General features: G+C 36.3%; 2 protein-coding genes across 2 annotated transcripts; both read left to right on the forward strand.

Moving 5' to 3' along the window:
- Positions 1-3,550: 3,550 nt before the first annotated feature.
- Positions 3,551-7,389, forward strand: LOC110731709. Its single transcript, XM_021911630.1, has 5 exons — positions 3,551-4,067; positions 4,638-4,728; positions 5,259-5,976; positions 6,061-6,172; positions 6,269-7,389. Exons 1-5 carry the CDS (start codon positions 3,551-3,553, stop codon positions 7,387-7,389), a joined length of 2,559 nt encoding a protein of 852 aa, XP_021767322.1.
- A 1,185-nt stretch (positions 7,390-8,574) lies between these two features.
- Positions 8,575-10,115, forward strand: LOC110731803. Its single transcript, XM_021911717.1, has 4 exons — positions 8,575-8,714; positions 8,867-8,939; positions 9,060-9,441; positions 9,541-10,115. Exons 1-4 carry the CDS (start codon positions 8,575-8,577, stop codon positions 10,113-10,115), a joined length of 1,170 nt encoding a protein of 389 aa, XP_021767409.1.
- The last annotated feature ends 3,811 nt before the right edge of the window (positions 10,116-13,926 follow it).

Raw genomic sequence — 13,926 nt, forward strand, 5'->3', positions numbered from 1 at the left:
TTGTAGAATTTGTAAAATAAAAATCAAAAACTTTATTTAATTGCAGATCCCTGAAACTAAAATTATGATTGATCAAAAGCAATAAGAAACGTTTGATTGGAAATCCCAATAACTTTAATTGGGAACCCCAATAACTTTAATTGGGAACCCCTAAAAGTAAAATTGTGAAAAAAGGGGAAAAAACCGTCAAATTTACCTTGAATTGGTCTTCAGTCGGTGGGAGTTGTTGCTTGCATAAATTAAGAGCCAATGTAAATGAAAAAAAGATAAGTTTAAAGGAAACGGAAATAAGGGAAAGAGAAAAGAGAGGAGAGAGAAAGAAAGGAAACCAGCCATACATATGAAATAGAAACGTGGGAGGGGGATGAAAGAGAAGGGTGAATTTTTAATGTTCTAATCTGAGCCGTTGGTGGTTACTAAAATCTAAGGGTGGAGATTTCTTTTCTCATTTCTTATTTCTCATTCTAGCAAATCCCTATATATATATATATATATATATATATATATATAAAGAAAAACCAACACTATAACCCTTAAAAGCCAAATTGGTGAGAAAATGGTTTATGCTTTCCTATGCTTATGAACAGTGTCCTTCCCTTTTTACCCTTACAAAAGTCCCTTCAAAAAGTTTAATTACTCTTTTGTCCTTACTGTGGGTGTTCCTTGTACAGTTGCCACTTGCATGCTCAAGCTTTTCCTCTTTTTTTTTCCACGTGCGTGCTGATAGCTCCATTACAAGCCACGTTGTGTACACTCTTCTTTTATGGTGGATAGCTGCTGGAATTGCTCAAAGTTTTTCATCCTTCAACTACTAAATTGTAATTTTTTAGGCAAAAGTTCTTATTTTTTGTAGGCGTTGGAGTACTAATAATGATTGTACTATTGTAGTTGTTTATCTTAAATTTGTAAAATTTGTATTTTTTGGTAGTTTGAATTTTAAGTTACAAATTTATTGTACAATTATTGCTTGTAAGTTTAGGTTTATCCATTGAGTGGTGATTCGGTTTTAAGATTAGTTTGTACAAAAATAGAGCAAATTTTCACTTATTTTGGAGTACTAAGCTTGTGATTGGTTTATTTTCAATGTTTTGATAGTTGGATTGTAAAAATTGTTCGTTATTTTGGGTTCCCTTAGGATTTATTAGTTTGTTGGTCTTGGTAATTTTACTAATTTGAACTATGAAAATGTTTACAAATCTTGGAAATAAGCAATTGCTTGCTTTATGTCACAGTTGATAGCTTTGCTGCTTTTCTTAAGCACAAGGATTGAGTATCCCTAATGATGGAGCATCATCTTATTACCTGTTGGTTAAAAGCTAGAATTTTTTGGGTTTAGAATTATTTTGTTTTTTAGCTTAACTTGAATGTTACTGTGGTGTGTTTACTTAATGATGTATTATTGTATTTAAAAATTTCATGAATATTAGATTTGTTCAGATTAGTGTTCTATGTACATTTGGATTTCAATCTTAAGGAAAATCTAATCTAATTTGTGTCAAGATATATGTTCCATTTGCCTTATTATTATTTGCTTAATTTGAATTTAGACTACTATCATTGTTGGATATTAGTTGAATTTGAATTGCTTGTTGATGTAGATATACCTTGTTACCTACTGGGTAATAGGGCTGTCTGCTGGTTTCATATGTGTACTTCTGCACCCTTATGCGCATGCTTTAGATTACCTATGCAAAAATGCATTTGAGGGTATATGTGTTATTGTATTAATTTTGTGTAATCATGCTTAGCAAGTGGTTGTTGGGTGCAAAAGTTACATGTTACTTTCTATATAAAGGGAGCTGCTTCTCTTGGCGTTGCTCAGTAAAGGTAAGGGTTTCAACAATACAGAAAGAGAGCAAAATAACAAACAAAATCTCCAGTTGAGGTAGTGTTCAATTGCTTTATGTTTCTATTGCTTTGAATATTGGATCAATTTAGCCCCATTTACATTATATTAAACTTAAGTGTATGACTACTGTATTAAACTTGGATTGATGCTTTGGACATTGTACACATATATTCGTACCAAATTGAATGTATAATATGGACTGTTGCTTATCTTAGTTTGTATAAGAAAAATGCATTGCCCACCTCTAGCCATAACTAATGATCATGTAAATAGTTTTTGTTCGGTTAGATGGGTATTTTGGTTGGGTTTCTAGCAAAAGAATTGGATTTGTTGTCATAGTAATGCAACAAAGGTTCATATTTTGGTTATTCTGAAAATTTCTTTGCAAAAAGGGGGTGCTTGATAATTACAAAGTTTTTGCAACTTACATAATTTGGGATTTCTAAGTTTTTGTGGATTTTGGCTGTTTAAATGTGCCCTTTTGTGGTGCTGTTTTTTTAAAAATCAAGTCAAGCAATGGTGTTTTTGAGGTTTGCACTTTCTAACACTTTGGTCTAAAATGATTAATTTTTTAACCTTATAGAGTTGTCATTTTTGTTTATATGAATACTCAATTCGAGCAGATGTTATTGAGGTTGAAATTTTGTTATTGGATCATAGATTAGTGATGCTTGGTTTCTGTTGTGTTGGCAGGTGATCTGAACTAGGTGTGCTGCATTCCTTGTGTTGCATAGATTGCTGTAAGTCTGCATCTTCTGCTTGCTTACTGTTAATTGTTGTCTATACTTATAGAACCTGGTGTTTTTGTGTTTTCTTTTTGTTATTTATATATGCATTTTTATGTCTGTGCATGTGAATAGCTTGATGTTATTATGTTTGGCTATTGTTATTGAGTCCTGCAACACTGTATGTTGTTTTCTTTAGTTGTTAGTTGTCTAGGCACATATTTTGTTATTTGTGGTGATGGTTTTGTGTTAGACGATTATTTATTTTTGTCTTAATATACATGTGCTTGTTGTTGTTAGTTGAATCTGTTAGTTGTCAAGGCATGTATCCCTAAACTGCTGGCCTTACCCTCCAGTGTATACCCTTGTGTCTTATGGTTATTAGGAGGTTTTTGTTGGTTAGGGATGTAGTTTATTTTAAGATTAGCTGAGATGTTGGAGCTGCAATGTAAGGTTATCATTGGCTCTACCTGGCTCCTGCTGTAGACTGCCTTCTGATGTGATACATTAATCGTTCGCACAGGTGATGGGGTCAGAACCACTCAAAGTAGCCATTTCTTTCCAGAGCTTGCTCAACCAGGTTGTCGGGTTCTTGAGGTTACCTGCTCCAACCTACTCCCTTGCAGGTGATGATGGGAATGCTGTGAACCTAAAGTTGGTCATGAATTGTATCCTGTCACCTTACATCTTTGAAGGTGGTGTTGATGCTACACTGGATGCTTCTCGTGAAAATGCTGCAAAGCAAACTATTCGCTTCATGGAGCTCAGTATGGGCTGCATATCATTGACATTACTTCAGAGAATATCTACAAATTGGATCAATGTGCCTTCTTGTATGAAATGAAGCGCATTTCGTTGGAATCACTAAATAATCCCACAGTGAATGTTCGAACTAAATGGCCTGCGATCCCAGTCAAAAAACAAAGTGCCAACTGCATCACCCATTGACTACATTGATGTTCTCTGTGTCGTTGCAATGGCAACTAAGGCTAGGGTTTCTAGCATAGAAGCAGCTGAGCTTGCTGCGAATAAATGGGTGTCCTGGCTGACAATATATACTCCTTCCAGTGTTGGAATGGATTGCATTTGTAGCTCTTTGAATGGGACTTGTAAGGGTGCGAAGCAAGCTGCTGCAAGGAGAGGCGTGAAGTTTCTACGTGCTTTTTACAATGTGGACATAGTGGACCTGAATTATGGCAATGGTGTTTACTCTGGCATCAAATGCTCATTAGCTAGAGAAAGCTACATGACTATAAGGGAACGCGTTCTAGGCAAGCAAGGAGACCTGCATCTAGCTCCTTTCCTTGGTGAAGCTGACTATGTGACACCCAAGTCTGGTGGAAACAAGATCCCAAGTCCTGCATTGCTTCCAGCTGCCCCTCGCAAGCCAAAGGCTTCATCTTCTTTTAGTAACCGGCCTAGAGCACATCTTGCTTCGATCCCAAGTGATATATCTGTTCCAATCCCAGCTGACTTAGAAACAGTTTTTAAGCGTAGGAAGTTTTAAATAGGAGTTCTTGTATCCCTGACTTATCTAGAATACTAGGGTTATGCTGCTGCTTAAATATTTTGCGTTTCCAGGGTTTCTGATGTTTAAGTAGCTTTTATTGTCTTCTCTATGTTTTAGTTTATTACACTATGGGGTGTAATAGTTTCGTTTTCAGTAGCAATGTTCTATGTACTACATTATGTTTGTTTTAATTAAATGAAATTCTCGGTGTTATGTTTGGTATATATTTTGGTTGGCTTGTTGCTGCTTTTGAACTATCAGTTATTAGTTGTTTTCTATTCATGCTTAATTAGATTTACTAAGCATGAACCAACATTTTATTTGCAGGCCTTGCTCATATATGTTATTACTACAAGAAAGATTTTAGAAAGACGTGATAATTTAAATGAGTATGTACATTTCAACTAGGGGGTTGGAGAACTATTTTGGCTTTTTTTTTTAAAAAAAAAGAAATTGTTCACATTGGAGCATATTTTATATTAGGATTGATTTGCGCTTAACAATATTATGGCCAGTGCAATTGTCACTGATATTTAACTGCTTGGGCTTCCAGGTAAGGAACCTGGATATGCAGACTACGTTAGGAAACGTTCTAGAAAGCGTTCACGAGCAATTGATGCTCTTTCTGACCCAGTTTCAGCTAGGTTAGAATTTGTGTTCTAAACCTATCATCAGTATTATGTGCTATGAATTTATTTTGCTTAGAGGATTTGTCCTTGCATTTGTACATTTAGTGAGCTTGTCGAAATCAGTGCACAAATAGAGGCCCCAAAGCAAAATCTTCCAAAAAAATACAAAACAAACTAAGGGGAAAAACAAAGGTAACCAGGTAGCATTTTCTTATGTTTTAAGGTTTGCAAACACTTGTGGGTTTCTTAATAGAAGCAGGAACTACTACTTGTGGTACTTTACAAACAACAGCAAATCTTTCAGTAGATTATTCAGTAAGGTTGTGAAACCTTAAATATTGGAGTGCACTTATTTTTATTTTATAGTCGTGCTTACACTAACTTCTTTGTTTATCTGTGTGTATATAGTGAATATGGTGAAACCAGTGCACAGGGTGCGCTGAGAAACACTGTAAAAAAAAAGGGGGTTAAAGGCAACCAAAACAAACCTAAGCAAAAAAAAATTAGTAAGTATATCTTCAGTTCTTTTGCCTAAAATTTCTCAGTGTTAGTAGGAATATGATTTTAGTATCCTATTTTCTAGATGAACCAGCTGCTGCTATTGGTCAGCCCCTTCCATTGACCTCTTTACAGTTGGAAGCACCTCATTATTGTCTTAAATGTGGTGCTAAGAAATTTCAGTATGAATGGCTTCACTTTTGTTGTGGCAATTGGAGTACTAAAATTGCTACGAATAACATTCCTCCTGAGCTGCATCGGCTTTTCACATCTCAAGATGAAGACTCATTGCATTTCAAAAAATATGCTCGTATGTATAATAACTTGTTTGCATTTTGCTCGCTTGGAGGCAAAACAAATGCTAGCTCTGTGAAAGGGATCTTTGTTTTCTTATTACATGGCCAAATTTATCATCACTTGCCAGATTTACTGCCTGACAATGAAGTGCCTAAATACCTGCAGCTTTATTTTTATGATGCACATTATGAAGCTACGCGAAGGACAGAAATTTTCCCTGAAGTGAGGGAAGACATAGTAAACATTCTAATGCGTTTCATGAGTGTAAATCCATATGCTCGCTTTTTTAGATCCTTACGAGAACTCACAGTAACTGAGACTACACAAATAATCATTAACCAGAGCACAGTTCTAGATCAGTGTGTGTATAATGCACCTTCAACTGATGAAGTGGCTGCTATATGGCCAGAGAACGCGTCTTCCAGTGAATCTAACAGCCCATACATAGTTGTATCAGGGAGATCCACTGTGCCTCATCGAATATAACACTATTATGGATGTTATGATCCATTTCCTCTTTTATTTCCAAGTGGCGATTGTGGTTGGACACAGGGTCTTAGGAAGGATTATGCCAGTGCACAGAAAAAGGCTATGATGGATGTTAACCCTGTTTCTTCCTGTGTTGTTCATACTGAAGAGGACCTGTTGGCAGAGGAAGCAAAACGTACGTGCTCAATTATAGCTACTTCAAATTATGTTGTCTCGTACTCTTGCATGTCTAAATAGCTAAATTAATTTCCATTTTGTTGTCTGCATACAGGTGCAGCAGATAATTCAGGCACCACTAAAAGGCATATATCCCCTCGGGAATACTATGCCTACAAGATACATATAAGGCCAGGGAACATGCTACTTCGGGGAGGACGATGTTTTCAACAGTACATTGTGGATATGTATGTTAAAATTGAGAACACAAGGCTTGATTTTTTTAGGCGAAATCAGCAGACAATAAGAGCTGATTTGTACCAAGGTATTTTGGATACAGTTAAAGATGGAGAAACAAGTGTCAACAACATTGGTCATAGAGTGATATTGCCTCCAACCTTCATTGGTGGTCCACGAGATATGAAGCGAAGGTACTTAAATGCAATGGCTCTTGTGCAGCGCTTTGGCAAGCCTGGTTTGTTTGTAACGATGACGTGTAATGCCAAATGGCTTGAAATCACTGCTGAGCTAGCTCCTGGAGAAGTTGCATGTGATCGGCCAGACATTGTTGCTCGGATTTTCAGAGCAAAGCTAATAGCTCTGAAGAAAAAAATAATGGAAGACATAGTTTTTGGAAAAGTTGCAGCTATGGTCTATGTTGTGGAATTTCAAAAGAGAGGTCTACCTCATGCTCACTTTTTAATTATATTGGAAGATTCATACAAGCTAAAGGGGCCTTCTGATTATGACAAATTTGTAGCTGCAGAAATCCCTTCAACTGAATGTCCTCAGTTACGCAAAATTGTTCTTGGCCACATGATGCATGGTCCATGTGGTAGTTTAAATCCTAAATGTGCATGTATGAAAAAAAATCATGGCAATGAAGTTCTTTGTAAGTACAGCTACCCTAAGCCATATTTAGAGGAGACTACCACAAATGAAGATGGTTTTCCCATGTACAGAAGAAGGAACACTGGTGAGCATGTAAGAATTCGCGGTGCTAATCTTGATAACCGTTGGGTTATACCTTATAATCCATATTTATCTATGCTATTTGACTGCCATCTAAATGTAGAAGTCTGTTCAACTATTCAAGCAGTCAAATACCTGTACAAATATGTGTACAAAGGTCATGATCGTGTATATTTTAATGTTGTTGGTGAACAAAATCAAGTAGTTGATGAAATTGATGCTTTCCAAGCTGGTAGATGGGTTTCACCATGTGAGGCGGCTTAGAGAATATTTGGATTTGATCTCTTTGAGATGACTCCTTCTGTACAGCTCCTTCCAGTGCACCTACCAAATATGCAAACTATTGAGGAAAATTTATCAAGAATAAGCCAACCTTTGTCCGGTTCGCTCAAAATAAGCCAACCTTTCGATTAACTCAGAATAATCCAACCTTTATAGGGTATCCACTTTAAATGAGTCAAGTGACCTGCAACCGTTTATTAACCGGTTATTAATGTTAATTGTGACACGTGTCAGCATGTGGTTTGTCATTTTTCTTATAATAATTAATTAGGAATTATTATATAATTAATTAATAAAAAATCTAATAATTATAAATTTAAAAAAAAAAGAAAAGAAAAAAACCCCAACCCCAGCTCACCCCCCTCCCCTGCCAGGCCGCCGATGGCTAGCGACCACAAAATTCCCCGGCGCCGACACCGACGGCCTCTACCGCCCACCCATGATGCTCCCACCCAACCCCACTCCTTCCCCTTCCCCATTCACCTTTCCCCACCCCGACACGACACCACCCCCTCCCCTTCACCCCCTAACGGAAACAACCCCCCTCCCTCGTCTCCCTGTAGAAGTCGACCCCTCCTTCCCCTTCTTTACCATCTGTCGACCCCCCAAACTCTTTAACCCACCCTAACAAAACCCTAACAAAATCGGAATCAGGGTTCAAGGGTTTTGGGGTGTCGATTGACGGTGGGGAAGGGGAAGGACGGGGGTAACAGGGTGGGGAAAGGGGGATAGGGAAAGGGGAAAGGAAAGGGAAGGGAAAGGGTGGGGGCGTCGTGGGTGGGTGGAGAGGTCGTCGGTGCCGGCGCCGGGGAATTTGTGGTTGCCGACTACTGACGGCCTGGTAGGGGAGGGGGTGAGCTGGTAGGGGAGGGTGAGGGGGTTGGGGTTTTTTTCTTTTTTTTTTTATTTTTTTTGAAATTTATAATTATTAGTTTTTTTATAATTAATCATATAATATATCCTAATTAATTATTAATAGTAAAATGATGAATCATATTCTAACACGTGTCACAATTAACCTTAATAACCGGTTACAACAGATTTTGACTCATTTAAAGTTAATACCCTATAAAGGTTGGATTATTCTGAGTTAATCGAAAGGTTGACTTATTTTAAGCGAACCGGACAAAGGTTGGCTTATTTTTGACAAATTTTCCAACTATTTATATGAGGTCTCATGAGCAGCTTGGTTCTGTTGTGCAAGATGAAAAGAGAAGTACTACTGCTTTGCTAGAATTCTTTAGGCTAAATGCAAGCATCCCTGGAGGCACAGGGTATCGATACACTGAAATAATAGCACACTATAGGTGGGAAGCTAGCAAGAAAATATGGATTAGAAGAAGTTACAAAAAAAAAATGTTGGGCGAATGGCTTTTGTGAGCCCAGCAGAAGGAGAACGCTTCTTCTTACATTTATTGCTTGGTAAAGTTATTAGTCCTGTCTCATTTGATCATCTTAGAACTATAGATGGTGTGCTTTACCCTACCTTCCAGGAAGCTGCAATCAAGCTCGGGTTATTTCAACAAGACAGTGTAGTTACATTATGTTTGTAGGAAGCATCAGAAGCACAAATGCCTTCTGCACTGAGGCAGCTGTTTGTAACTCTATTGATCTTTTGCCAACCAAGTAACCCAAATGCTCTCTGGTTGCAGTTTTATACTTCACTCTCTGAAGATTTTGCATATCAAAATCCCAACCAGCAAGAAAAAGTGATGAGGCTAACTGTAAGAGACATTGAGAAAAACTTAGAAGCCACGGAAAAGTCATTGGAGGATTTTGGCCTAGGCCATTTGATTGAAGAAGACAGTAATGAAATACGCATCACAAAGTATATCGAAGATGCACTTGAAGCACCAATTCCTCCAGAATGCATTGATTGTCGAGAGAAACTCAACGAAGCTCAAGAAAATGCATTCAATAGCATAATGGCTTATGTCAATGAAGAGAAACCTGGTTGTTTTTTTGTTGATGGGCCAGGTGGGACAGGCAAGACATTTCTCTATAATGCTTTATATGCCGAAGTACGTTTGGCAGGTAAGATTCTGCTGCCAACAGCGACATCAGGCATCGCTGCTTCTAATATTCCATCTGGCAGATAAGCTCACTCGAGGTTTAAAATTTCACTTGATTCAGAGGTATCACTTGCTTGTGATTTCCCAAAGCAGGGAAGCTTAGCTGCTCAAATCAAAGCTGCTGCCCTGATAATTTGGGATGAAGCGTCTATGACTCGTAAAGAGAATATAGAATCATTGGTTTTGTTGTTGCGCGATCTCTGCCATCTTGATCAGCCATTTGGTGGAAAAGTAATTGTCTTTGGGGAAGATTTTAGACAATTTTTGCCTATTTTGCCCCGCCGTTCACAAAGAGAAGCTGTTGGTGTTAGTGTTGTCAGCTCTTACATTTGGCCCCTTTTAGTCAAATTTCGGTTAACAGAGAACATCAGAGCTAAGGAAGACTTAGTCTATTCAGCTTTTCTCTTAGCCTTGGGCAATGGCCAATTACAATCAGATGAAAGTGCTAATGTACAGCTACCTGAACACATAGTTCAGAATATAGTTGCAAATGAGGATTCAGTTTCTGTGCTAACTGCAATGATTTTCCCAGAAATTTCGAATCCAACATTTGATAGTGGCATATTCAATGAAAGAGCAATCCTCACACCAATGAATGAGGAAGTTGATTCCATAAATGACTACTTAATTAAATAGTTTCCTGGCACACCTACTGTTTATTTAAGCTACGATTCAATCCTTGATGATAATTGCAGCCTCTATCCAACAGAATTTCTGAACACACTTTTCCTAGGAGGGATGAGCCCGCATCAACTTGTGCTTAAGGTTAACAGTCCTGTAATTTTGTTGCGTAATCTGGCACCATCTAAGGGGATGTGTAATGGTACTCGCCTTATTTGTAGACACTTTCTTCCTAATTCAATTATTTGTGAAATAGCCAATGGCCATTATAAAGGAACATTTTATTTTGTTCCACGCGTGAACTTAAGGCCTTCAACTTCTTCCAAGTATCCTTTTCAGTTTGAACGGATACAATTTCCTCTTAAGCTCAGCTTTGCTATTACTATAAACAAGTCTCAGGGCCAGACTCTCAGTCGTGTTTTAGTATACCTCCCAAAGCCATGCTTCTCGCATGGTCAGCTGTATGTTGCTCTTTCACGTGAAAAAAAGTCTAAAGAAGTGACAGTGTATACAACTCAGCAATCTGATTCTGTCTCATCATCAGCTGTTCGAAACATCGTGTCCTATGAGGTTTTGAGGCTAGCCAATATGATCTAACTGGAGTGATTCTAAATAAGGTTGAATTTCTGGTATGCAATCTTTTTATATATATATATCTAGGGAAATTTGTCTACGAATTACCATATTATATAGAGATTTATATTTGTGTCTTTGTTCTGCAGTTGTTCTAGGCATTGGTGATGCATGCTTCTCATTTGGCACAGTGTAAAACACTTGCAGACTATGTGTTATAGCAGTAGTTCTTTTTGGCATGAACACACATTTGTCAGGCAAGTTTGTTTTGATTTCTTCCTTTGGTAGTCATTTTATAACAGCACTTTTTTCCCCTGTTCTTTACCATAGGAAGTACTATGAACATGTTGTTATATTTTGTAGCCTTTTTTGTATGCACAACAATACATTGTTTGCAATTAGTCTATATATGGCCTGACTATTTTGATATTTATAAATCAATTTTCATCTTCATATTACATATATTATTTAATTAGCATATAATGTGTAATATAAGACTACATATATTTAATAATAGGAGACTAATTTTTAAAAGAGATATATTTGATGATCTCCTAAAAAGCATCTTTAAAAAATGCCTTGTAAAAATTATATTAAACAAATATTAAAATAAAAAGGTTCAGTTTAAAAAAAAACTATTGTTACACTTCCAAGAATTAATAGAGAAGTTATCCAAAATTTTTTGCAATATTCATAAGTCCCAATAAAATTTCAGCAGTGAAATATCTATTGGTTAACCAAGTATCATCATGGTAAGTTTATTTCCACTGGACAATACACATTATGAATTCTCAGCCAATCAGGAGCCTTTTCCTCTTTAAAAAAATGTGAGTTCATGTGTTGTCCTTGTTCTATTTAAAAGAACCTTCTTCCTTCAACATGCTTATCTCATTTCTCTCTTAAAAAATAGTATCTCTGCAGCTGGCAGCTCATACTTTTCGATTGTTAAGGTATGTGCATTAATGTTCTTGTTTTTATTTCTTTACAGAATTTACTTCTTACATGTCTTCAATAAATAGCATGCCCTCATTAATGGTGTTAACTGTTATTACTTTATGAGTATCTTTGTTGCACTTCTTGTTATTATAGGACTTCTATATTTAGTTTCAAGAGATGTTTTTTTACCATAATTTGGTTAAGTTGCTAGCCTTGTTCTGTTTTCAGCTTTGAGCATGTTTTCTTTCATTTAATGTTGTGTTACAAGCCTATATCTAAGATTACTAACTTGCTAATACATAGTTCATATGGTTCTTATTACGAACCACATTTCTATCTTTCTAATAGTGTTTCCAACTCCTTTACTGTCAATTTATTTGATATTGACTAATAAAATTGCTACACTTATTTTAAAAAATGACACTTAATTATTACTGCTACATTCAACAAATTTAGTGTTGCTTAGGGTGTATTTTATTTATGTAAAAAAACATCAACTTCACTGTTAGTTTATGTAATACTTTCTGATTACATTATTCGGCTTATTTGTGAAACAAAAGCTTAATTATTACTGCTAATTCAGAAATTAAGTGCTTCTTAGGATGCATTTTACTTGCCTAAGAAAAAATACTAATACATCTAGAACCCTTTGCTTTTTGAATTCTGATTTTATATGTGTTACACATTTCACAAAAATATGTCATTTAGAGTTGATTACCCAAATTTTGTATAATTATTTGGCTAATGTTAAAGAACATGTTTCTTTGTTAAATTGCACAATATAACTTATATACCTTGATTTGTGAACAAAATATATCAACATTTTGGAACAATGTTCACCAATAATCTCAAGTTAAGTAATTCTATACAACCTATAAGATTGTTAAATGCTATGGAATAACCTTTTCTTGTATGTAAATGAACTAGATGAAACCTCAATATGTGCCTCTTGATAAGATAACTCCAAAAAACAAGAGGTACAAGATCAAGGTTAAGGTGAAGGAGAAGTCTCCTGCTAAATATCTAGAAGGCAAGAAAGCTTTCCAAAAGCTTGTATTTGAAGATGATGAGGTATATATAGTGCTTTGAATTTTGTTGTGTAGTTAACTAAAAAAATTAGACACGTTCTGATCCGTTTTAATGGTGTGTTGTTAGGGGAATGAAATGAGAGGAACTTTGTTTGAAGATGACATTGAGAACTTTAAGACTGTTTTGGAGCACCAGAAAGAATACATCATATCAGATGCACCAATCAGAAATACTAATCCCATGTTTCGTCACAAAGAAGGTGACTACTACCTGTCTTTTGGAGGTGCAACAGCAATTCAATCACTAAATCCCAATTCTAGTCCTATTGTGCCAAAATACACTCCCATTGCTGAAGTCCCACCTACAAGCAGTGAGGATGATCGCTATGGTAATATATATTATGTGATTTGGTATTTTTCTTTCTATTGCAGCTTACTCTTTAACCCTTATTATGTGGCTCATGTGTAATATTCTTGGAGTCATTGTGCATCTGGAAGACACACGCAAGAAGAAAAACAAGCAATGGTTATGAATTTGATGTACGAGACATTGTTGTTGTGGATGCCAGTGTGCAAAGGTTATTACACACTAACAGATACACTTAAGCAAATGAACTTATTTATGTGTTTTCTTTTAATAGTAATTTGATATATATGCAGGATGGCTGATGCTCTTGTTATTTTTGTGTATGGAGAGTTAGCTACTAAAGAGTGTTCCAAATTAGCTTCTTGGTATGAATCTTTCCTGGTGGTCAGTTTTCGACACTTGAAGGCAGCCACCCACGGAGGTTAATTCCTACTCAAAATGCTAGAATCATGTACCTTAACTATATTATGACTTATTTTTGTTTTCATTGCATAGGATTTTCCTTGGCATCTTCTATGTCCACAATAATTGATCCCGATCCAACAGGTCCTGAAGTTAGTGCACTTAAAGCTTGGTAAGTTCATATAATTTTTAAAGCTATTTTTCTTTCAAGATACTTGAGCATAATTTTTAAAACTTTTATGTTTTCAAAATGCTTGGGTAATGGTTGCAACTTTGTATGGGACAGGGTGCTGGAAAATGAAGATCGCCTTGCTGATCATGTGGCGCATCAACTGCAGTCCAAGGAAGCTAGCAGCTCAAATGTCCTGACTTCAGTTGCAGAACTTAAGAAGAAAACTGTAATGAAATCTTCATTATTTATACACATGAAGATTACATCGTATAAATATTACATTCGATGAATTATTCTGATGTTAATTTCTGCATTTGCAGCCTCTAACAACGACTGCACATGAGCGAC

The sequence above is a fragment of the Chenopodium quinoa genome, unplaced genomic scaffold (assembly GCF_001683475.1).
Source record: "Chenopodium quinoa cultivar QQ74 unplaced genomic scaffold, ASM168347v1, whole genome shotgun sequence".
Classification (NCBI taxonomy): Eukaryota; Viridiplantae; Streptophyta; class Magnoliopsida; order Caryophyllales; family Amaranthaceae; genus Chenopodium; species Chenopodium quinoa.

Bases quoted from the DNA above. Each gene is read 5' to 3' on its own strand.
- LOC110731709 (XM_021911630.1), top strand. From the start codon at position 3,551: ATGGCAACTAAGGCTAGGGTTTCTAGCATAGAAGCAGCTGAGCTTGCT. The intron at 4,068-4,637 runs GTAGGAAGTTTT...TTGGGCTTCCAG, and splicing joins CTTAGAAACAGTTTTTAAGC to GTAAGGAACCTGGATATGCA. The intron at 4,729-5,258 runs GTTAGAATTTGT...AAAATTTCTCAG, and splicing joins TCTGACCCAGTTTCAGCTAG to TGTTAGTAGGAATATGATTT.
- LOC110731803 (XM_021911717.1), top strand. From the start codon at position 8,575: ATGAGGTCTCATGAGCAGCTTGGTTCTGTTGTGCAAGATGAAAAGAGA. The intron at 8,715-8,866 runs GTGGGAAGCTAG...TGATCATCTTAG, and splicing joins GAAATAATAGCACACTATAG to AACTATAGATGGTGTGCTTT. The intron at 9,442-9,540 runs GTAAGATTCTGC...CACTTGATTCAG, and splicing joins TGCCGAAGTACGTTTGGCAG to AGGTATCACTTGCTTGTGAT.